Consider the following 23,953-nt stretch of genomic DNA (forward strand, 5'->3'; position numbering starts at 1 on the left):
AAATCCCAGGCTTGGTGTGACACCTCTTCCCTGGCCAAAAGGCACTGGTATTCGTGCTGGCAGACGTGCAACAACCGCCAGCTCTAAGGAGGAGGCCAGAGCTGGGGACTGAGCACTGAAGGTACACGGGAGCCACCACCGAGCAGAACCACAGGCTCCTGGGGGAGCTGGAGCGAGTGGCCGGGTGTGCAGTTTGCGATGTCCGCTGCTAGAAGCGTTTTGCAATATCTGGTTCAGGAAACGGTTGAGATGTTTAAGAGCGAGTTTTGCTGAACCAGGTCAAACTGCTTCTGGACAGTCCTGTGGGACAATGGCACACTGTCATCTACCGGCCTACTTGGATCATGGGTTACGTGTATATAAGTGTTTGTATACGGAAAGCCATCCATCATTTCAGTTCAGAGATCATCCTTTTCAAAGCAGCACGTTGGAATTTAGAGTCTGTGTTTTCATTCATCTTTACAGGAGTTATACAACAAGTATCCATACATCACCTGCTTGGTTTCTTTTGCCTTGCTGGTTAGGGCTGTTACAAGGCTAGCTCTTGAAGTAGGTGTTACTGTGCTTCCTTCATGCAAGGAGGTGGCAACTAAATTATTGCATGAAATGAGAGATATAAATACTGTGAATTTCATATACTGCTCTTTGTAATGTCGAAGAACAAGTGAATGACTTGCCGTGGCGGTGAGTGCATGGGATCTCTGTCACCTTTCTCTTATAGCCAAGAACTAAATAATAGAAAAGACCAATTCAGAGAGGCATGCAGAGAGGGTCTTTCATTTGCCCTATCGTTCTTCACTCCTGTTTCCCCCTACTTGATCTCTCACTTTACACCTAAGACATGTTTCTCTTGCTGTTTGAAGAGTGCTGAGTAGAGATTGGCTCTTATCTAATATTATTTAGTGTTAACTCCCCTTTTCCACTCAGACTGCAATGACTGCTTCAGGGTCACGCGGCTGGAAATGAGAATGTGTGCTCCACAGGTAGGCGAGTCACTGAGCTGGTCCCCCAAAGTGTCTGCTCTTTACTGCAAACCATTTTCTTTCTTTTATTGCAAATAGAAATCTCAGCTGCCAAGAGAACCACCTGCGTATAAGCATGCAGGTAGTGTAGTGATGGTTGCTACACAGCACACATTAGGATTCCAGTCTTAATGATGCAGATGTTTAGGGACTTGCAGTGGCTTTAAGGTGACCCAGAGTTGCTAGAGTGACAAGGAGTTGGGATGGTCCTATGGGGCATTTATTAATATTATGATACTTTAGAAACAAGAGCTAAGAACTTGCTAAGAGCTGACATTTGCAGCTAAAATATGTAATGCCTGAAGAAATGCAAAAGCAACCCTTATTAATATTGGCTTTTCCTAGCAGTAAACTTGAAATATGATGATACTCTGTAAGCGTGCAATGCCTCTTTCCAATTAAAAAACTGTGCCTAGTACCGTGTCTAAGCAGGGGTCCATCAGTGAAGGACAGCACATACAACTAAAGTAATCGGCACAGCGTCGGATGAAAAGGAATCAAGAAAATCGTTGATGCCATGCTCTTGGCCACAACCCTAACCGAACCATTAAATATTTAATTGTGTCCTGAAGCCTCATTAACTTGGGTTTGGTTGTTAGACCAACGGGAGAAGCAAACTGCAGAATCAAGAAATTTTGACAGAACTGTCATAAATGCAGATGCTTTAAAGCAGACAAGCCAAGCCCAGGAGCTTGTAGCGTGGGCCCAGCTGTTGAGATAGGAGTTATGAATGTGCGGAGAGGAAACAACCAAATGCATCCCTCACTATCTCCTGGCTGTTGCTCAATGAGGTAATCACTCGCCTCTTCTCATACCCAGTACTAAAATTTGTTTGAAAGAGATCAAGGAAATATGAAGACTGCAGATGGTGTCTGGAGATTGTTATATATCATTACACAGGCAAAAACAATGTTAAAAAAGCATTAAGGTTGCAAAGTCAAGTGTTCAAAAGGTATAAAATTACAGAGTAATGGTTGTCTATGCAGTTGTAATGGGCTTCTCTGTGAACACTCATTATCTTTTTATTATTCATTATAATTATCCCATTACTCATTAACCTTAAATGTGGGATCACATGGAATTTTCCCCCTTGTTCTTTTAATTTAATTTATGTGTGAAAAAGGTTTTAGCTTTTTAAAAGAAGAACCTGAAAATGCCATCCCATGGTATATTGACAAATGGATTGTCAGCAAGGTTGAAATCTTTCTATTTATCACAGAGACACGGAGAGTCTGTCAGCATTAGATTTTAATCGTCTGTGTGGACCAGTTCTAGAAGGGGTTGGATCGCTTTGCAGCTGGGCGTAGATTATTTTTATTGACAACAGAGGAGTGGTCACTGTTGGGAATTTGGGGTTTATGGCCAGGATGCAGAGGGGAAAGGCTGTCCTCTTCTTTCCTCATATGTGCCTCTGCCCCTTCCATTCTCACCCATTTGGGCTCCTCTCTTGTCCTGTCTAGCCTCCCAAATCGATTTGGCTCTTCTTAACTACCTGGTTGCCAACGCTGTTGCTTTTTACTCTTAATTTTAGTTGATTCTTAATCTCACGTCCCATTTTGCACAGGTATTTCGATCTCCCCATTTGATTCTTCTCCACTCTAGACTGTAACACTCACTCACCCTGGGCTCCTTTTACAACACCTGTTCCCTGATGTATTGTCCTCGTTTCCCCCTATAACCTAGGCATATCCCCCTTTTACTACTCAGTCTCCTTTTGTGCTCCCTCCTCCACAGCTCCTCATCTCAGCGAGCGATAGGCAATACCCCAACACCACATAATTGCAAAAATAACGCACATCACAGTACTACTAGAGTTAGGTGCCAGCATCTCCTATCACATCTGCGACCCTTGCCTGATGCTGTGCTGCTGGGGCGAGACCAGCGCTGCTCTGCGCAGCTCCTCTCTCTGTGCACCCAATTCCCCACAGGTAAGAGGGAGGGAGGTGCCATTCCCTGTCTGTCTGCAAAGGTCGATGGGAGCTGTGAGGGAAGCGGGTACAGAAATTCCAAGGAGCTATTTGCTGAGCATGCAGGGACTACGCATGTTTCTTATGTGGCCGAATCTGGAAAGTTTTTACAAGAAAGGCAACAGGCACATCCCTAGCAGAAAGAGTCACCCATTCTGACAAATTTCAGGTCCCTCTTACACATGTAGTAAGAAACCTTGCATTCCTTTGGGCTCCTTCCAGACGCTATCTGAGGAGAAGAAGCTGGATGAGCTTGGACATTTTTGCCTCCATTTGGCATCATTTTGTTCCAGCACAGGAAAAAAATCTCCTGTCTTCCTTGAGAAAGAAGAAAAGGACAAAATGTTTGACTGAAATTTCTCACCATGTATTCAAAGGGAGGATGAGATCTATAGGATGGAAATATTTAACGGGAATGGTAGAGATCTGAACAATCCAGTAGTTCACTCAAATGGAGGTCTGATGTCATGGGAAATGCCAAACCCTTATAGTGACAGAACGCTACTGGCCCTTCTGCAAAACATTAAAATAAAATGACTAGCACAAAGAAGTATCTATTCCTAAGATACAACTTCCAAATTAAATGAAATTAAGTTGTTGTTTGGGTTTTTTTCTCCTACAACCTCTTTACAGTAAAGAAACACCTACCTTTGCTTGGTGGGAATGTACCGAATGGCCAAACCGCTAATTATCTGCAAGCAGAATTTGTGTCAGTATTTCGGCTGGAAAAGTGTATCAAAAGATTAATATTTCACTCCTACTCGCTTTTAGTGTTTTCTCCTTGTCATTCTTTCCCTGTTGTATGTGAGGTGAGAAATCTTTGGCAAAGACTGTTTTTATGTTTTTAAGCTGATATATTTTGCTGCCGTAGGATCCTGAACAGACGAGCGTGTTGATGTCAGGGGTGTGCAACTTGCAATTGTGAGGAGAAGGGAAGCTGTGTACATCTAAGCCTAGCAGAAACTTCTTTAAATCCCTTTATTGAAAAGAAGTCAGTAAGAGGTGAGATTGATTGGATCCTTAGTTTATGAGACCCAAGTCTTCCCCTATTGATGAACTTAATATCCTCACCTTCTACTATGTTTTAAACTCCCTGACTGTGTCCCCTACCCTGCTGAGGCACCTCGGCTGACATGAATTTAGATGTTTATGGCACGCAGTGCTTTCTCCTCCCACCTAGCAGGATGGATTAGCAAGTTAAAAAGAATAGCTCAGTGGTATCTTTTTTTGCCCCATGAATATTTTGGTTCTACATTCAAAGAGCTGAGACACAGGTAAGAAAATATCAGTGGAGCCTAAAGTATATGTGACTGAGGAATCAGGGCAACAAAAAAAAATAAAAAGGGAGAAAAGGTTAAGAAAAGGAATGTACTTGTGCCGGTAAGATAGGGGTTAGGTGGGGACAGGACTGAAGAGGAGACAAAACGGATGAAGGATTACAGAATAAAAATGATTTGGGAATAGGATGTTGGGAGAGGTGAATAGGGTAGAACAATAGGGAAGAGCGTTCACTGAATGTGAATAGAAATCATTATAAAGTTTCCACCATCTCCTAATAAAAATACAGTAGCCTTGAGTCCCTGTGCTTTATTAAAAACTCCAGCTGGAATATATAAAAGAAGGCAGGCAAATTATTCTCAAAACAGATAACTTTTAGATGAAGGAGAATGTAGAGGTTTGATGAGATTTTTTTTGACGGCAAAAGATATTTGATGAACAAGACTGAAGAAAAAATGCACCAGGGAGGGGAGGAAGGAAAAGAAAAAAATGGTAGAGGAGAAAAAGAGGGAAGATTTGAGCTATAATTAGCATTTTTCTGTTTTCAGGAAATAAATGATCTCTTACCCAAAGAATTTCTCTGGTACAGGAAAGTGGCAGTCCTAACTCTGTTTTTGTTAGATGTTAGGTATCACCCTCCCTTTTGTTCTGGAAAGTTGACACGTATAGGATTGGGAAGTTAAACATTTATGCAGCGTGCTCTGTTCAGAATGGGCTTCGTACTGTTTAATGGACAATGAGCTATACTGCAGCTGACAAAATACAGATTTCCTGAACCAAATATATTCAGTTCAATACATTTTCTTTGGTTATGATGGACAGTAATCTGGCGTGACATAAAGTTTGATTTTGCACGGCAGGTTGCATTGGTTCTGTGGTAAATGGAAGCTGTCCATTACAAAAAAAAAAATGCCATTATTCCTACAAAAGAGTCAACTGATTTGAAAAACAGAGAATTGGTTCGAGTCTCCAGCTTACCTGCTCGTGGAGCTTTTCACCCAGCTCCCAGTACTGTGCTTCTCCATTTGCTATGCATTTTCTCCCTATCTGGGCGAGACAGAATTTGAGAGCCGGAAATTCCCCCTCTGTTGGGAATCGTTATGCACAATCTTTTGATTCCATATTTAGTGGACACTTATAATTTTTCTTGTAATGTCATGGGGAAGCTTTACATGCTGATAACAAGGCACTAGAGGTCCTAGTAAGTGTTTTTATGTGCTTTCCACTTCACTTCCCGATTGTGGTTAGGTGAGAAGGAGAAGAATAGCATTTTGTTATGGCTGAAGATTACAGTTTCTCATAACCTGTGTTTTTTCTTTATTTATAAAATACTTTGGAGTGAATAGACTCTGAATTACTGTAGGGCTTAGTGGGGCAAGCTAGAGTGCAGATTGCTTTTCCCAGTCATGAATTTCCATTAAAAACAAACAACTGATCAACGCATTTCCCTACAGACTGATCTAAATAGTTATATCATCTGTATAATTCCTAAACAATATTTTTATCTCTACATGTGTAGAGAAAAAAGATGATTTTTGTTTAGGATATTTTTGAATACATATTAGAGATTATTTTTTTTAGACTTTGATTTTTCCTTTTTTGGGAGGACCAAATAGGGAATTTTTTATTGCCGTTCAGTCAGGGTAGAATTTGCATAAAAAAATTAAAATAAAAAAAATCAAAACTTGAACTGAACTGAAAAAAGGTAATATTTTGAGATTTCATCCTACTCGTAAAATTTGCAATAGTCATAAAGAAAAATGATTTTTACAAACACTTTTGAGTGAAGTTTTGCGCTAAATTGCAAGGGTAGTGCCATAATTGTACTATTTTAGAAGGGGGTCTATTAGCAGATGAAATGGAAATTATTAGCAGAGTCTCCTTCAGGCCTTATTTACAGCCAGCATTAGATGAAGAGTTATTTAGTGGGCAAATAAGCCTGCCAGATATGAAAGAGACAAGAAGAAATGTGTCTTGGCATGCTGGGGAGGATAAGTATGGGGAAAGCAGAAAGTATTATATTTGATAGTGATGGAATGTAGCCTGAGATGACCCTCTATTCTTGCCTATTGTTAACTTTTTCCCATGTAAAAAAATGCCACAGCCTGCAAGTTCTCTAACAGCAGCTGTCTGGATGGTGGAAGAACAAGCTGTTTACATACATTATTACAGATTTCTGATGATGTGTTGTTTTGGTGCCCTACCAAAATCAAGGTTCCCCTGTGGTTCTGTAAAAACAGAGAGATTGTTCTCACCACAAAGAGCTTCCAGTCCAAGCTCGTGAGACAGAGACAGAAGGGAGGGAGAAGGAGAAGTGGTTTGTCCAAGGTCATGGTGTAGGTCAGGGGCAGTACCAGCAGGAAAACAGGACCCAGACCTCTAGTCTTTCTGGGTTTATGTAAATAGGGGCATTAACTGGCTAATCGCTCCCAGGTAAGAATGCCCACGCGAGGCGTTAGGCTGGTGAAACTCTAGCTGTCGAGGATGCTGGTGCTATTACGTTAGTAAACTTTCCCAGGCAGATGAGTCCCTGCTCCTGGGCTTTAACCGCGATAGCCCTGCTGCAAGGAGACCTTTCTGCCAAGGAGTGTTGTTGGAAATTTAGCAAGAGGAAGGAAAGAAAAAACAAAACAAAACAGCCCTCGCTTCAATTAGAGGAAAAGATAATTCCTTTCAAGTTGAGAGGCTCGACTCCTGCTGGCCTTTGTTCTTAAGCTTACCCTCGCTGTAATTTCATAGAGCAACTTGAAAAATGCCAGTTTGTTCTGTGATTACCCTCAGCTGGAGCACAAAATTAATATCTCACTAAGTAATTCAGTACATGATGGGTGAACATTTAGTTAAACATGCCCTAAAAAGCTAGGATTTTCCGTGCTCGCTGGAACTCTCTCAGTGACAATTAATTGCCTGTGTTCTTATGTGTTTATGAGCCTCAGTAAACAGGCGGCATATTTACGTCTCCCCCATTACCTTCAGGAATAAACTTCCTTAAGAAAAAAATCTCATGTTCCCTGATTACAATCTGATTTTAAGTAAACAGAGGCTGGGGAAAGTGACTAGTAAGCAGGACTTTGGAGGGAGGAAGGTGGGAAGTGGAGAATTTTCTCCTTCTGAAATCGTACCGCATCTAATGCTGGTAGTATTAAGTTCATATTCCGCAGGAGTGAAATGGCCTTGGTTAGTCCTCTTACCGTCTGGGGCTTTGTTTGCCTTTTTTATCCTAGGAGTTTAGACTCAAGAACAGATGCAATATTTACTAACTTGTGATATGGAGCTGCTATAGAAAATATCACCTTTGAAAAGCACGTCTCCTAACCTGTGCAACATCCTGGTGTTTTCTGAAAGCCCTAAATTATCGATGTGGGATCCTATTTAAGGGTACAGCAGTGATACGCTACAGCCCACATTCCTCTCCTGTTTCTTCACGTTGCTTTTCTCCGCCATTGCACCGCTTTCTTTCCTCATGAACCTCCAACAGAACCAAAAGGAAGTCCCAGTCCTTCTCCCCATCAGTTGTGTTTGCTTTGGCCTCTACCATGCAGTGAGGGTTTGTGAGGAGAGAGGAACCCACTGTTCTTTGCAACAACTAGAGCATCGCTACTGACCAGTCATGTTACTTAATCCTCTTCCACAGCACAGAATGAATTAACAGTTGCAAAGCGTTCCGAGATGCGTAGAAAACAGACTGCAGACAAAAGAATAAGATAGTATCATTTACTTTGGTTGTATCCATTAACATCTGCAGAAAAGGGGCTGTAATGCATAACTTTGGGCTGTCTGCACAACTGGCTGCTAGTTTCATTTGCTTCTGCAGGTAAGAGATATCAGATGGAAAATACAAACAATTTGGTAGCAGTGAAGTGAATGTTCACTGTTGTTCACTTTTTTTTTTAACTCTGCTGCTCTGAAGATTTCCTTTAGGATTGGGCCTTTATGTAAAAGTAGACCAACGGAAATACCTGAGCCATGGTATTAAAACGGAAGATGGTGAAGTGAAAAAATACGACATCTAATGACAAATAGGCAGCAAGCCATTGCTGTTGTCCAAAACCTCATACACTGACTCTTTCAGATTTACTCTAGGCCATCTGCAGTTCTGCCTAATTCTAGACTTCATGGTGCTGCGATGGTTAGTGCCGAAGAGTGGAGAGCAAACCTGGCTGATTTTTCATGCAGGCAGGAGGTGTGCATGCGTGGGGAAAGCCACCCTCAGCGGTGTTTGGTGTCTTGTGAGAGGAGGACATCTGAAAATGGTGGCGTCCCCCACTTCAGAGAGATTTTGTCAATCCCAGACACTTAATGCTGTCGTCGTTAAGCTAAGTGTTTTGTTCCTCTGTCTCTTTTTTTTTTTTTTTCCCCACCTCCTCCACGGTTATCACATGCTTTGCTGGTGGTTGCACCAGGATATATCGCTTGTTAGAAATTCAGCTAGCTATCCTTAGGCAAATCAGCTTGATAAATGAACTACTAAATAGCAAGATTCTGTGTTCATCAATATAGTTTTAAGGTACCTGGACTGAAGAAGCTGACAGATCTAGAAATAAAATCAGTATTCTTCTTGTAACCCATTGTAAACAAGCTGTCAAGCATCACTATGGTCTCCTTTGAAATAGCTTTAATGAGTAAATAGAGAGAATAAAAGCAGAGAGACAGCGTCAAAAATGTAAGCCCAAGATAAGTGTTCTTTTTTTTTTTTCTTTAACCTATTATATTGCTTTAGGTGGTGGTAGCTGTATTTCTGCTGCTCAACAAGCAAATTTTCCCTAGTCCTGACTTAGACAATTTTGACATAATTTTGTCAAAAGTGAATATTTCTAGAATACATATTGCTGTGTTTCAAGAGCAAAGAGCTAGAAAATGTTTGAATTACTCCCTGATTCCAATACCTGTGACTTTAGAAGGTTTTCATAGGATAGATAAAAGGCTCATTTAAAGGAAAAACAAAAATGTGTAAGTAAAATTGTATTTTAGCAAATAAGAACCCCTGAATTATGTTCTTCTACTAGGTATCCGCTTTTTTCTTTTAACTCACTTTTTGTGAATGAAGAAATCTGCATTTTATGAAAGGTAAAAATACATCCAAACATATGTAATTTCTGTACTTCAGGCTGCCAGGAGAAGCATTCTCTTTTTTTTTTTCTTTTTTCTTCCTGTCAGTTAACTCTGGGTTTCTTATCCACTGCTTTGGTTGTTGCTGAGTTAATATCCTTTGGCACCTGCCTCCAAACGTGTTTGGCTGTCTGGTTTACAGTTGATCTGTTCCCATTTATTTTATTTCATTTCTAAATTTCCCATTGAAGAGATCCTTATTGCTCGCCTGCTGTGTGAATCTCCCCCCCTCGCCCAAGTTGGTGACACCGGTGCTGGCAGTGCCTTTTGCGGGTGCGCTGGGACTCGGGTCTCTCACTGGATTCCCGCGAGTGGCCCTGGCTTGGGCTTGATAATGAGCCTCCAATAGGAGGAAAAAAAAAGTTGTGAAGTTTGCTTGCTGTTGCTCACTGGGATCGAACAGCTTGTCTTTTCTTTTGAGGAACATTTATACTTAACACTCGGTAGGCAAACTGCTATTTCAGTTTGCAAGTGGATTCGGTTATTCAAATGCACAGGCCAGAAAATGAAGGGGATTCTATTTAAACAGTGTGCTCCCGAGTCACAGATGATCTTTTTGATGTCTGTATTTTGCAAATGGAAATTTTCCATTTTCCAGCGCTAGCATTTGTTCAGAGGCTGTGTGCTATCTAAATCTGCTTTTGTGGCGGTTCATTTGCATTTTTGCTGTGCTATATTGCCTCCTGTCTTCTCCCCTTGGTCCCCCACTCCTTTATATTGAATTCCTATTTTTGCTGCCTCTGCTCTATCTTGCATCTCTGAAGGCTCGGCCATGCAAGGTGGTGAGCAGTCTCTGCTGTTTGTTACGACTGCTGGGCACCTCATCAGGATTACAGATGAAAAAGGAAATCCAAACCATCTGCATATTAAAGACGTTTGCTGGGAGAGAGCAAGAGGAAGGTGGAGCTGTTACCTGCTCAGGTAACAGGTCCGGCTTCTCCTGCAGCTCCCGACCTTTTCCCAGTTGTGAGAACAGCTGGTGCTACTGGTCAGTGTCTGTGATGGGTGTGTGTGTGGAAATCCTGTGTTGAAATTTTATAGCATGCTGTGAAATACTCATAGTTGTCAGGTGAAATAGCCAAAATGGTCCGTTCTGGTCTTAGAATAATGGCCACAGCAAATTTTGCATGTTCAGATAGATGTCTTGGTAAGAATGTGCGGTTTTCTGCTTCCTAAGTATTTCTGTTTTATTTCACCCTGTACACATAGGTTCTTTCTTTCTCCAAATCTGGTTACATCCACTTCTACAAGCAAACTGCTTAGCAAGAAAAACTGCGTTAATATCCTGAGGGAAAAGTGAGAAGGTGGGGAGAGAAGCACAACAACTTAATTCTGGCAGTTGAAAGAACAATCTGAAAGTTGTCAGGCTCAAAAGTATCACCTACCGTCAAGTAATCACTATTCACTTCTGCAGATACCAACCCTCAAACAGTATATTTCACCCTGGGGGAAAACAGGGGGAGAGAAAAAAAGAGCGTAAGTAGGAGTATAGCTGGAGTATCACACACTACCATGAGAGGCAGCGTATTTAGAGCTAAGCAGCAATATAAACCCAGCGTAAGGCTGGGAGCCGGGAATTGCAGGCTTTTCCTCCCATTCCTATCTTTCTTCTTCATTCACCTCTGCTCTGAGCTCCTGAGGAACCACGTGGTCCTGGCCAGCTTGGACTTCAGTAGGAATTGAAAATACTCTGTAGTTTACCCAACCTGGCCTTTCTTCTGAAGGTGTTTTGGCAGGTTTGTGAGCTGGGGCGGTGGTAGTGCTCCACAGTGCTCCTCTGGATGGGCAGGAGCGCCCGGTTAATGCCTGTCCAGTGCTCTGGGAACAGAGCACTGGTTTTGCAAAAGTTTTGCTCCTGAAGCACGGGGCAAATAATTGTGTAAGAGTGGGACCTCGTTCCTACTATGTGGCACAGGACTGGTACCTAAATGCCAATAATTAATGATTATTCATGCCTGGTGATGAAAGCAGAGTGTATCTGTTGAGTGTACGCAGATCTATAGGCGGTATTTTGAGCATGTGTATGGCTTCCCGCAATGCCTGTTTCCTTCAGCTGCTCTCTTTGCTCCTGAACTAACTGGCTATGGGGTACTTATAGGGATCTAGAACAACCCCCTCTGCTTACGAGAAGAGCAAACTGCCAGAGTAAAGCGTGATATTTCCATGTTCCTGTCATGTGCAAGCACGTGCCCGCAAACCAAAACACAGCTGGCAAGTCTAATTTTAGCTCTGCCAGCCTTGAGAAGTGTCCCTTTAAAGAAATTCTTTTTATAATTCTTGGTTTTTTTTTTTTTCTGAAGCAATTTGGTTGATAATACAGCAGCTGACAATCCTGCTGCAATACTACCGATGATTTAAATAAAACCAGAAAGAAACTGCTGCCCCACTTTTTTTTTTTTAACCCCCTTAATTTATAAATAGGCAAAGCCACTGTAGAAAGGCCCAGGAATCTGATGACGTGTTAAAGGAATAAGTGATTAAAAAAAAAAAAAATAGAAGAAACGTTGGGATTTGTGTAGAAGAGGAAACATTTTGTTATTCGCGCACTTTCTCCCTGGTGATTTACAGTCCTGTAGCAAGACATACCCTTCCTTCTCGTTTTTCGGAGGATAAATATTTGGGACGGCTGCGCTGACACGGGTCCGGCTCAGACGGGGATCTGCAGCAGGTGCGGGGCGCCTGGCCGGCTGCGGGGGCCACTGCTGGCCCTCACCTGGGCCCGAGGGCCGCAGGGTGCGCTGCGGCCAGGGAAGGCGGGGGGGGGGGGGGGGGGGGGGCGGGTTTTTTTTAGGGGGTAACGGAGCCACGGGTAAGTTTTGTGGCACTGTGGCATTTTCCATGCGTCTGGCTGAAGGCACCCGTAAGTGAGGCCGGGCGAGTTTCCTCTTCACCCTCTTCCTCCATTTTGTTCCAACTTTAAATAAACCAAGTCTTATATAAGCGGTCTAACAAAGTATGTATTTAATATGCCTGGCCCCGGGTCGCCTCTCCGCCGAGTGCCGGATGACGGTACGGAGTAGTTTTCTGAGGAGGCCTTGAGGAAGGGGGGCGGGAGGGAGGACGACGACTTCCCTACTCGGCGACCGGGCTCCGTGTCCTTCCCCTGCCTGTTTCTTAAGGGGGGGGGGGGGGAATAAAAAATTAAAAAATTAAATAAAACATGCGTTGTAGGGCTTCTCTCCCCGAACACACCCCGCCCCCGGCGTTAGGATTTCCCGAGTCCCACGGCCGCTTTTCGGCGGGGCCGCGGACAGCGGGGCGGAGCGGGGCGGGGGCCGCAGCCGGAGCCGGGGCCGCGGCGGCGGGCGGGGGCGCGGCGGCGGCGGCGGGGCCTGCGCCGGCCTCCCGGGGGAGCGGCGCGCCGAGGTCCCTCCCACCGGCGGCGCGGCGCGGAGGGGGTTTGAATGAAAGACAGGACGAGCCCTGAGCACCATGTCACTCCGTGAGGGAGGCAGCGGCAACTAGGCTGGGGAAGGCTCTTCCCTCCCCCCCTCCCCCTTTTTTTTTCTTTTCTTTTTTTTCCCCCCTTTATTTTTCCTTTTTTTTTTCTTCCTTTTTTTTTTTTTTTTTTTTTTTTTTTTACTCGGTTGTTGGAAGGGGGGCGGGTGGGGAGCCAGAGGGGAGGGCTCGAGAGCGGGGCGAGCCGAGGAGAGGACGAAGAGAGCGAGCGAGCGGCTCTGCGGAGGTTTGGAGTTGCACTGTCTTCCCGGCTCCTCTGGCAGGACGTTTCCCTCTCTCCCTCCTCTCTCTCTCTCTCCCTCCCTCCTCCTTTTCTCTCTCTCTCCCGAGCCGGGCAGCGGGCACGGCCGGAGGCACGCTGCTGCCAGCGGGGGAGGCGGGCTGCTCCGCCGCGGGCAGCCGGGCAGGGGGCTTCCACCCACCCACCCAGCCCCACGCACACACACACACACACCCGCACAACGCCCCCCCACATATATATGTGCGTGCGGGCGCTTTTTTGGCTGCGCTGGAAGTAGCGCACGGTAGACGGCGAGGAAGTCTCGGCAGCCGCCTCCTCCTCCTCCTCCTCCGTCGCCCGCGCTGTCAGGAATAGCGGCGTGAGAGGAAGAAAGGCCCTGGGGCACTACACCCTGCCAACGAGTTCCCTGCACCAGCCAGAAGGACTCCAGCTACATGGGCAAACGCCTGGACCAGCAGCCAATGTACCCCCAGTACACCTACTACTACCCCCACTATCTCCAAACCAAGGTAGGGGCCGGGCGCTCGGCGGGCGATGGAGAGCGGAGCCGCGCAAATCGCCGACTCGCTTCTGCTTGCTTTTTTTTTTTTTTTTTTTTTTTTTTTTTTTTTTTTGGTGTGTGTGTGTTTCCCCCTCACCCCCCCCCCCCTTCCTCGGGTTCGGTGTCACGCAGAGCCGAGCTGGTAGGCAGAAAGCAGGCGTGAGAGAGGCAGGAAGGTTACTGCCTGCCCTCCCCTTCGTTTCTTTATTTATTTTATTTCTTTTTAATTTTTTTTTTTTTTTCCCCAAGGGCTGCTGGCGTCGGCTAATTCCTTTTATTGTTTAGGGAGACCGGCGCGGTTAACGCTATCGTTACACCGGGCAGGTAGCGTGTTTATGATGGCATCGGATAAAGATTGCTCTGGACAGCATCAGGCACGAAACAGTGTTTTGGTGGCTTTTCCAGTGATCTCTACAGTTTATCGGGAGCTTAAAAGCATTTTGCTGTTAGAAAAGCTGTCTGTGGCAGCTCAAACTTTTAATCAGCTGAGGAGGAGATGCTGTGGAGCTCGGAGCTAACCGACCGAATCTGGCGGAGTTTGTTTCAGTGCATTGCACCGCTTTTAATATTTCATTAAATATTGAGGATGATACGGCTGTACTCTCTTGCGTTTAAAAGGTGTAGAAACAGCGGGTAGCCGCTTTCGGAGAGCGGATCCAAGCGTGGACTCTTCCTTTTTTTCTCTCTTCTTTTCTTAATAATTTTTAAAATGCCAGCAGACTGGAGAGCAGGCCTGCACCTCCTAAAGAGGCTGAGTGAAGTCGATGCTACCTGGCCATGAGTTAGTTAATTAAAGCTTTATGTTTCTAATGCCATTGTATAATAGTCTGCTCTCTGAAAAGATTTCCTGTGTGACCAAGGGACAGTAACAAAAGAAATCCCTAAAACGAAAGTTTGTCAACCCTGTTAGGACACTGTATTTAAAGGAAAAAAAAAAAGGGAAAAAAATTTTAAAACTATTCTGAAGCGTGACCTCACAGCCACTGATTAACAGTTTCAGTTAATGAACTAACATCCTTTATGGAGGAAAAAAAAAAATAGGCAGGGCGCACACACGTGCGTGTGGCACTGCATACACATACACGCGTTGCGCTTCTGTGGCAAATTTAACACATGGGACATTTGACGTGTGCGTCTGTGTGTGGTGAAGTGCCACGGGGGAGGCTGACTTCTCCAGACTTTTGGTTTGAAGCACGTTGATGTGGCTCTGGTTCTGGAAGGATAAGTTATATTTCCTTGTTAATAAAATTACTTTCCCGTTAACGTTTATAGCCTGACTACTGCATTATATAAATTAACTGATTGTCAAAACGGTGATTCAGGCTGGTTGGGGTTGCGATGACACCAGAACCACTCAGTAGGATTACAGCCTTGTAATTCATGGCAGGGCTACCCCTCACTTCTTTGCTGTGCTCTGTCTTTCACTGTATTGTGCAGATATTTTTTTTTTTGTATAAAACTTAACCTTTTTAATTTTGTATTTTGGACTGATTTTTATGTGGTTTTTTTTTTTCTTTCTTTTTCTCCCCCTTCCTTTCAAGGTCGATCCAAATTGCATTTTACCTTTGTGACCATTTAGTGTGTATTGTTGCTGTTGCAGCAGCAGCCCGTCACAGGCTCGACTGCAATATTGCCTATAGCTTTAACTGTTTGGGGGATTGGGGGACGCAGGCTGATGCTATTCCTCAAAACCTGGCAAGGCAAGGACATGAAACAATTGATGGTGTTTTTTTGAAAGAACAATAGCCTCGAGTATTGGAGGAGAAATATTGGACATTCCATGCCTTTTACTCACGTAGCTTACATTTTGCTTTTTTTTTTTCCTTTTTTGCTCGTTTTTTTTTAACTTTGTAAAATAAGCTTTTGGAGGAAATTAACCTTGTATTTGAGCTTAAAATAGTAACAATAGCTTTTCCGTACCGTGCCTTTTTTTAACCTGATGCTTTAAAAAATAAATTAAACGCACTTTTATAGCCGGTATATAAAATTATCAACCCCGTGAAAAGTCGTGTGCGTCTGTCTTTGCACACATGCACTATTACTGTAAGGACAGGTAACATTTCAAATTGGTGATACGTTTTATATGGCATTAATTTTTCTTTTTTCTCCCTTGCTCCACAGCTAAGTGCATACATAAAACCTAAATAATAAACACATATACACACGCATATGTATACACACGTGTACAAGTATTTCTCTTCTATAGACCTTAAGAGTTTAGAGCAGTGCAGACAGCCAGCATCTGGATTTTGTTACCTTAAAGCTAGCCGTCAGCTTCTGGGACATTTTAAAGCAGTTAGATCCATTGTATGTCTAAAGCTAATAGTCGGGTAATCAAATAACGTTGTGGTGGAGAGCTGTATCTTTTATCATGCCTATTGGAGCAACACATATTAATAAACCCCTGTACAATTCCAGCTGTCCTGTGAACTCCAGCTTTTTATTTTCTAAAACCTGCTCTTTGTACCGAGCATGGTAGGATTCAGCTCTACGAAAAGAATGTGTTTTTATGCTCATGGTCATGCACGCTGGGGCGGGGGGGGGCATTCATTTGTAATTAAGAAAGAAATTCTGGGCTTTCTTATGGCATTTGCGTACAGCTTGTGAAACGTGGAGCTGCGGCACGTTCAACGGGCAAAGTTTGGGAATTCGTGCTCCCCAGCGCATTTGGGTGAAGCGCTGCTTTTGCTTCGCTGGTTTGGTGAAGTTGTCTCGGTGGTTCTTTGAGAAGTACCGCGTTACTGTACATCACGTCCCTCTCACGGGGGAGCACGGAGCTGCGCAGGATCTCAGCCTACACTCTGTGTTTGGTGTCTTCTAACATAGCTAGCATGTTGTTGTGCAGAAATGGTGTAAATGAATAGCTATATGGGTAATGGGATTATAAATAGAAAAAATGGGTTCCATATGTTTGTCTGATTGCTTTAAGTTTTTAGTGTTTCGTGGCCTTTTGTGGAACATGAAGCACGCACTCTTATTATTCAGTTTACTTGTGCTCCTTCATTATCAGATGCCACCACTGAAGCTAAAACTTTAATTGCAGGTTTAGACAAACCCATTTAGACAAACCAAAAATGAAAAGGGAGGCAGGGGAAGGAGGTCAATTTTAAGAGACAATTGCAAGGAATTTAATATGTCTCTTAAGGACAAGCACTGAGTTTGAGGAAAGACATAACTGTGTTTTTCTCATTTTGCCATGACGCTGTCTGATAACTGCAGTTTGAAAATACATTGTTGGAACTTCTTTAGGCAGGTCCTGAGAGCAGAGTCCAGTTGTCCCAGGAGTTTATTTCAGAATAAACATTTTTAGTTACTCTTGTTAAGTGAAGGATACTCTTGTGTTCTTGCTGCAAAGAACATTGCACGGAGGTGGTTCAGCTCATATATATCTGATGAGAATCTAGAGTAGGTTTTTTATTTTATTTTGAGACGTTAAGTGAATTTCCTTAGTTGCATCCTTGCTGATGGCGTAACTACTCAAACAACCGGTTTACAGGAGTATGTTGTAAACTGTCACATACGAAATGATAATGATGCCAAATCTCGCATTGTGGTTTGAATTTATTTCTTTAGTTTCTTGCTTGCCAGAGCAAATTCTTTTCTCGTTGCTGTTTTGCGCAGTGGAAAACAAAACTACACATCATGAAATACCACGTAATGATATGAAAAGGGGAAAAAATATTAACCGAACTATTTGAAGATATTTGAAAGAGTCTTTTTAATTTAGTAGCCGCTGTGTTTTGTCTTTGTTCCCTGTGGCTTATGATTAGACCTAGAGCTGTGGTAAGCTCTCTCTGCAAACATTCTACTGAAGAAAACCTGAATCGCCTGGGTGGAAAGGAGAAGGTGCCACAGTTACCTGCCGACAGGAATTGTTTGGTTTGTGACCGCTGTACCTGCATTGGGGGTAAAAATATGCCAGTTTAGCAGCCATTTCCGTGCGGTTTGCTTTCATGCATTCTCCAGATATTTCCTACCTATTAGTCATGGTTCGGATTTGGTAGTTTAACTCTCATAGTGTTGACTCCGCTACCCAGCCAGAAGGCTGAAATACCCCAAATGGAGAGGCAGCGTTTACTGTAGCCACAATACTTCTTCATCTCTGTGTGTCTGATGCACATGTGAACACATGCAAAAGGAAGAAGTGTGATTTCCCAACACCTACGTGAATAAAATCCTGTCTCTACGGACGTGAAAAGCGTGCAGGCTGGCCTGCAGGCAAGAGTGGCTTAATGAGCATGTTTGTGAAGTGGCAGATACGTGCCCCAGCTGAGGCAAAAACAATTGTGAAATTCAAACAGGTGTACTCAGAAAAGTTTAAGCTTGATAAAGTCATTTTATGGGTACATGTTTGGGTGTGTGTATGTGTTTTGTTTCCTTTTTGCCATTTTTAGGGCATCCTTTGGCAAAATGAAGTCGTGGACCTCTTTCAGTTGCGTGCCACGAGCACGCCTCGTTCCGTCGGCCCCTTTTAGAAAGCGTATTTTTGGAATTGGTGCAAAGCTCCTGCCTCTCTTCACCTTGTACCTACCAATCCCATGCTCTTTTGCCACTCACGTTTCTGTTTAGCGAGTTTACCGCATTCCCCACTTTTGGCCATCTGGCCATACAGAAGGCCTTGAAGAAAGCGTTCCAGATACGGAGATGCCTGACAGGGCTTCTCTGGCTGGTAGTGTTCAGATTGTGTTTGGTGCCTGGTGTGAAGCAGGGGTCAGGTGTAAGGAGTAATTCATCAACCACACACTGATTTCGGGCTGCATTTCCAACCATCTGCAGCTTGGATGGCTGCCAGAGCTCAAAAGTCTAGCTGGAGCCCATGTGATTGTGCCAAAGTAAAGGCAAACACTTGCAAATAGAGAAATGCATTTCTAGGAATGAAGTTTGTTCACACTTAGCCCCTGTTTGATTCCGTACGTCGCAGTGTGTTTTAAATGCCTGCAAGAGCTGCCTGAAAGAAATATGAATTCGTTTAAATGCCATTTAAAAATATTTAAATCTGGCTGTAATTTTGTCAGTAATATTAGTATCTTACTCTAGTATTTTGCCAGTTGCTTTAAACAATAAGGCAGATAAAAGTTATGTTCCTCTGAAAAATGCAGAAATATGTGAACTCGTTTGTTTTCCATTTCTGTGTGCCATTTATCCTTACATGCCCGGATAAAAATAATTTTGCTGCTGTAAGGGACACCATGATATATATTAAAACAATGTTGAATCTCTTAGTTGATCTTCCTTTCATGTGCTGTCTCAATGCAAGTCTGTTTAAATTAAACAAAAAAAACCAAAACAAAACACAACTGTGGGAAAGGAAAGTTCAAGTTTTTACTCTTGAATGTTTGTGCATTACTGTATGCTATGGAGTTTTATTTTACAAGCCTATATTTTATCTCCATAACAAAAGATGGACGTTACAAGTGTTTGCCAAGTTAGGCTATGTCGATCTTGTTGTGGCAAATGCTGTGTATTATTAGTTATAATTTAGAATGCCTTATGCAAGGTGCACCTTCAAAAGTAAAGTACAGTGCTCCAGAACTGGACTGGTTTGGGTTTTTTTTGGGGGAGGCCTTTCAAATTAAGCTTGCTGGTATATTCAGATTTTAATTCAAGTATCTTGGTAAAAATCATCAGACTGTCAGTTCTTAAATTTCCACGAATTAAAAGCCGGATAAAAAAAGATGTTTTCCAAGGAGGATGCCTGAGTTCATTTCAGGTCTTGCTGTAAGTAGCCTGGATAGTGTTCCCTTTGCATATAATTGCAAGCAGTGTTTTTTAATTTTTTTTTTTTTTTTTTTTTTGTGTGGGGGAAGTGGGTTTGTCACTATCTATACTCCAGGCAGGGACTTTGAGTTCACTTTCAAACAAGCCCATTCCGGAGTATCCAGGAAGAGAAGCAGATTTTTTTTAAAAAATGAGTGAGCTGTTTTTATTTTTTTTTTTCTGTTTTGTTTTTCTTGAAGAAAAGTCTTTTAATGTTAGAAATTTTATGTAGAGGAAAATGGTTGATGTGTCTCCAGAACTTGCTTCCAGTGCTGCATTAAAATTGTGTTTTGTAACAGTCTCATCAGCTACAGCTGTATGTGATTAAATAGTGTAATATCAAAAGCATGTGTGAATAAGAGCTTTTATGATATAGTTGTTCCATACCAAAGACTGCAGATGGGCAGAGAAGGGAGACGGAGAACAGTGATTTACTCAGATATTGTCACAGCCTATATTGTGAGTGTTTGTGTAGTGATGTTTCGCAATTGCTTTCCCACTCGTATGGGCAAGATTGAGCGATGCAGGGAAGTTTAGAAGTAAACACTTTTACACAGAGAGCAACTCTAAATGTGCAGGGTATCAGCCTGAGAATGGTGTCTACTGATGTAGAATGATGTACCAATATTTTAAGTAGCTAATTAACGATAATATTATTGAATAGAAGTTATAGCGAGAGAGATCTCTTCTGCTTCCCTTGAAAAATCAATGTAGGAGTTTCAGTTGTCTTCAGTAAGGCAGAATCAGGCCCACAAAGCACATACTGTTCTCCATGGCAAAACCAGGGCATCTGAACAATATACAGATGTGTAAAAAAAAAAAAAAAAAAACAACAAAAAAAACCAACCAAACAAAAAACCCCCAAAAACATTACAAAATGATTCTACATTGTACTTGTGGGTGAGGACATACTTCATCTGATACTTAACAACATTTTAGGTTTTCTGTAGCTATAATTTCTATTTGACACTATTTATTCTAATTTATAATTTTAGAGAGTGAGCAGCAAAACCCAGATGCTCTGTATTTCTGGCTGTTTCTTTCTCTGCCAGAGTTGAGAGATGATTTATATGTAGTGGAAGTCTAATTGCCATAGGAGATGTCTCACATGGAGCCCAGTGCCTGTAATGAAGATTAGCAATTTCTGTGACAGAGTAAGCGAGGTTAATCCACAAGAAGTAAAGGATAGAGTGGAGAGCTGGTTTTGCTTTTATTTATATAATTCTAAAGATAAAAATACTGTGTAGCCTCTTTGAAATTTGAAACAAGTCAGCTTTCTGTGTAGGTCTTTTCTGAGGATACAGTTTCTAAATGGAGAAGCGAAGCAAAGGTTGCTTGTCCTGTCTGTAGCTGCAGATTGGAGGCTCCTGTTGAATTGCTCAGCCGTACCGTCTTTTTGATTTTGTTGGTTTTCAGCAAAGTCTAATCTCTTCTCCTATAAGTTCTTATTAGCTAAATGGCTTTTCAGCTCTGGCCCTGTCAAATAAGAGAAAAAGGTTATTTTCCCAACTTTTGCATGCAAAGACTTTTTTTTTCTTTCTTTCTTCATGCCTTCTTTGTTTGTTTCTCTGCTTGCTTGCAGCCATGGTGGGAATAAATTCCCTCTCTGCTTATTTGTTGTAAAGTCAACTTCAGTATCAAACATGGTCATTTCCTTAAAAAGTAAATATTTACTTTTTAAGTGTTTCATTTGTGATAAATTTATGCAGATGAAATTGTTTGGACAGATTTTCTGTAAGGGTTCCCCTGTTCTTTGTATTGACTTCATTCAGATGCAAATGAATGAAATAAACCACCTGACTTATATAGATCATAGTAGAAGCCCGAAGACACATAAGATTGCATGTTTACGATGTAAAGCTCTCTGATATTTTGTTCCTCATTGGTGTCTCTGTGACACATGTTTTATGGATGGTGCCATGTGGTTGATGATGATTTATGGGCTGTCATGTAGTGGAAGTGATGTCACTCCTGTGTGATTCAAATTTATTCAAGAAGAGTTGTTGAACAGATTTGTATCCCCCCCTCCCCAAGTATAAATCGTACATCAGTTTGTTCTTATTCTGTGAGTTTGCATTAATAGACTAAATGCTGAAGCTGCCCTTAAATACTGTGCTGCAGAGCATGGCAGAGAAGAGCAGCAGAGTCTTACGGGTGGACCGGCATGATGTTGTTTTATTTAACTGATTGCTCATTTGGCTTCTCTCCCACTCCCTTCCCCACCCCCTTTCACAGCCCTTCCTCTGCCCAGCTATATTTAGAGACCGGCCAGGCTGAGCCATTCAAAGTTCAGTATCGACGCTGCGCGGGAGCCTGACCTTTCCGCATGTGGCCTCGCGCCGATGGGAGGCGTCAGGGCTGGATCAACCATCCAGTCCCCTTTGACTTGCCTGTGAGAAACTCTCTGGTTCTTTGAAACAACGTACGATACGATCTAGTTGCCTTCCTGGGTGAGAAGCTGGCAACCTTCGCCCCAGGGTTGCTGGAGGGCAAGAGGCAGCTTGAAGATGCAGTAGATAGGGCAGGGGGCTGTTTTGGACGTGCAGTGCCAGAGCTGGCAAAACCTTGAAGATGGTGCATTGGTGACCTGTGAGATAAAGGGAGATTAGGGGACTTCAGATGGAGGTGTTTCGCCAGAGGAGGAGATAAGGGAGCCTGGTATACCGCTACATCACAAAAGGTTTTTAAAGCTAGGTATCCATAGTTACAGCAGGAGAGTTAAAAATCTAGATTTCAGGGACTCACCTGGTGTAATGTCCTCCTTCCCTTTAAAGAAGAAAGTATTTGGCAGTTCTTAAAGCTGGAGTGATGTGCCTGTGTGAATTCCCCGGTGCTCGGAGAACTGCCTGTTTAAAGTTTGCTCTATTTTTCCCTCTTGTTCTAATTTTTCTGCCTGTGGAAAAAAAATGGCATTGCAATTCTTAGCCATATAAGGGACTTGTTAGTTTCTTTATGTGGTTGGGAATTGTTTCTGTTTTTGGTCTTCAAAGGTTGTTGCTTTAAAGGGAAGGAACTACTTGCTTAGACAAAGACTGCTATCCTTATTTCTTCTCTTTCTCACATCTCTCTGACCTTTTATTGGGGGACATGCATATAAATAAATTCTGCTTGTTGGTATCATGTAAGTTGATGGATGCTTTTACGAAGAGAGAAGCATAATGGGAAATACAGTCTTCATTTCTGTTCTTTCATTTTATAGTGATGAATTTCATTTGGTGCCAGTTAGTAAGTACATGACCTTTTCCCTACATCTCTTGATTCATGACAGGGGGTGTCAGAGCTGTGTTAGTGATCTCTCGTTTCAGCTTTTAACAAACTATGAAATATTAAAAATGAATTAGGTCACTTGGAGCTTGGCTAATATGTCTGTGATGCAGGATGGTGATTTCGTATTAATGAAGCATAACACAGAGCTTAAAATACAAAATTCAGGTTTTTGTGAACACACAAACAGCAGGGACGTATCACTTGTAAACCAGAATATTTTATCCTGAAAATGTTATCTTTTTAAGACCAGCCAAACAAGATATTTTGCAAAGATGGTGTTATTGGCAGCATTCGTTTAGTGTTCATTTCAGAAAATCGTATCTGCCTTTCAGCCTAATTAGAGCTAAGTTTTTCAGTGTATTTACTTTAAGATCAAAACTGCCGACAAGACTCCTTTTAGTATCAGCTGAGATGCGTCTACACAGCTGTCGATGTTCTGCTTAGCTGATACACACAAACCGATAATCTACCATATGTAACTGAACAGTACAATATATACTCGTTTCGTGTGCAAATGACACTTCTGAAATTGCTTAGTGGAAGGGAGACTGGTGATGAAAAGAGCTGTGAAGGGTACAATGAAAAAGGTAAAGAATGGGACGGATAGCTCTTATACAAGTCCCTGCCTGGTTTTGCATTCACAAAAACTACCTTTAATACCGCTCTGTACCTGAAAGACATCAGAAAAAAAAAAGTCAGAGGCACTGCAGTCCTTCAGATGTTTGACAAAGCGTGCAGTAGGACTTGGTAAGCTGAATGCTTTTACCCAGGCTGTATTAAGACGATGTTTACTGTGTCAAGGTAGAGCTGCGCTAAGTACTGTTAAACAGTCCTTCGTGGAAGCAGGCATAAAGCAGACATATTGCTGTGGCCTTTAGCAAAGCAGCTGGGAGCTTTCTGCCTGGGAGAGCATCGCACTTGCTGGATTTCGTGTTTGTGCTCTTTATATCTCTTTGGAGTTTTTGCATCCTAAAGAAACACTGGGGTTGATCCAAATATTTCCAGTAAAAGCATTCTTTTCCGTGACACTTTTACTATGGGTGCCGGCTGGTGGTGCAAGGTGGAATAATAATAAATCTGGCTGATGTATGGTGACTCCAGGATGGCAGTAGTGGTACATGCTGATCCCACCTGTCTGTCATTGCCTCGCAGGTACAGGTGTGCAATGCACTCAATCATCTTGAATTTTGAGGTTATAGCTACAATTCCCATCTCTAGAAACAGCCATGAGAAAGCTGTAGACTACTGGCCCGCTAGGACGAACTTGTTATCTGTGTGATTTAGAAGCCTTGCCGGCCACTCAGTTTCTGCT

At 42.7% G+C, this 23,953-nt stretch overlaps 1 protein-coding gene across 4 annotated transcripts in view; it reads left to right on the top strand.

The window, feature by feature from the left end:
- RBMS3 (RNA binding motif single stranded interacting protein 3) overlaps positions 1 to 23,953 on the top strand; it is a 609,999-nt gene that overhangs the window by 143,957 nt on the left and 442,089 nt on the right. For 3 of the 4 annotated variants that reach the window (XM_063325234.1, XM_063325235.1, XM_063325236.1), the window contains exon 1: positions 12,976 to 13,585. The exons of the other annotated variant lie outside the window; for it this stretch is intronic. In XM_063325234.1, coding sequence (XP_063181304.1) covers positions 13,511 to 13,585 — 75 coding nt within the window. In that variant the 5' untranslated portion in view covers positions 12,976 to 13,510. Of the gene's footprint in view, positions 1 to 12,975; positions 13,586 to 23,953 lie in introns of those variants that run through there. 4 annotated transcript variants of the gene reach the window in all.

Source organism: Chroicocephalus ridibundus, chromosome 2, assembly GCF_963924245.1.
Source record: "Chroicocephalus ridibundus chromosome 2, bChrRid1.1, whole genome shotgun sequence".
NCBI classification, from domain to species: Eukaryota; Metazoa; Chordata; class Aves; order Charadriiformes; family Laridae; genus Chroicocephalus; species Chroicocephalus ridibundus.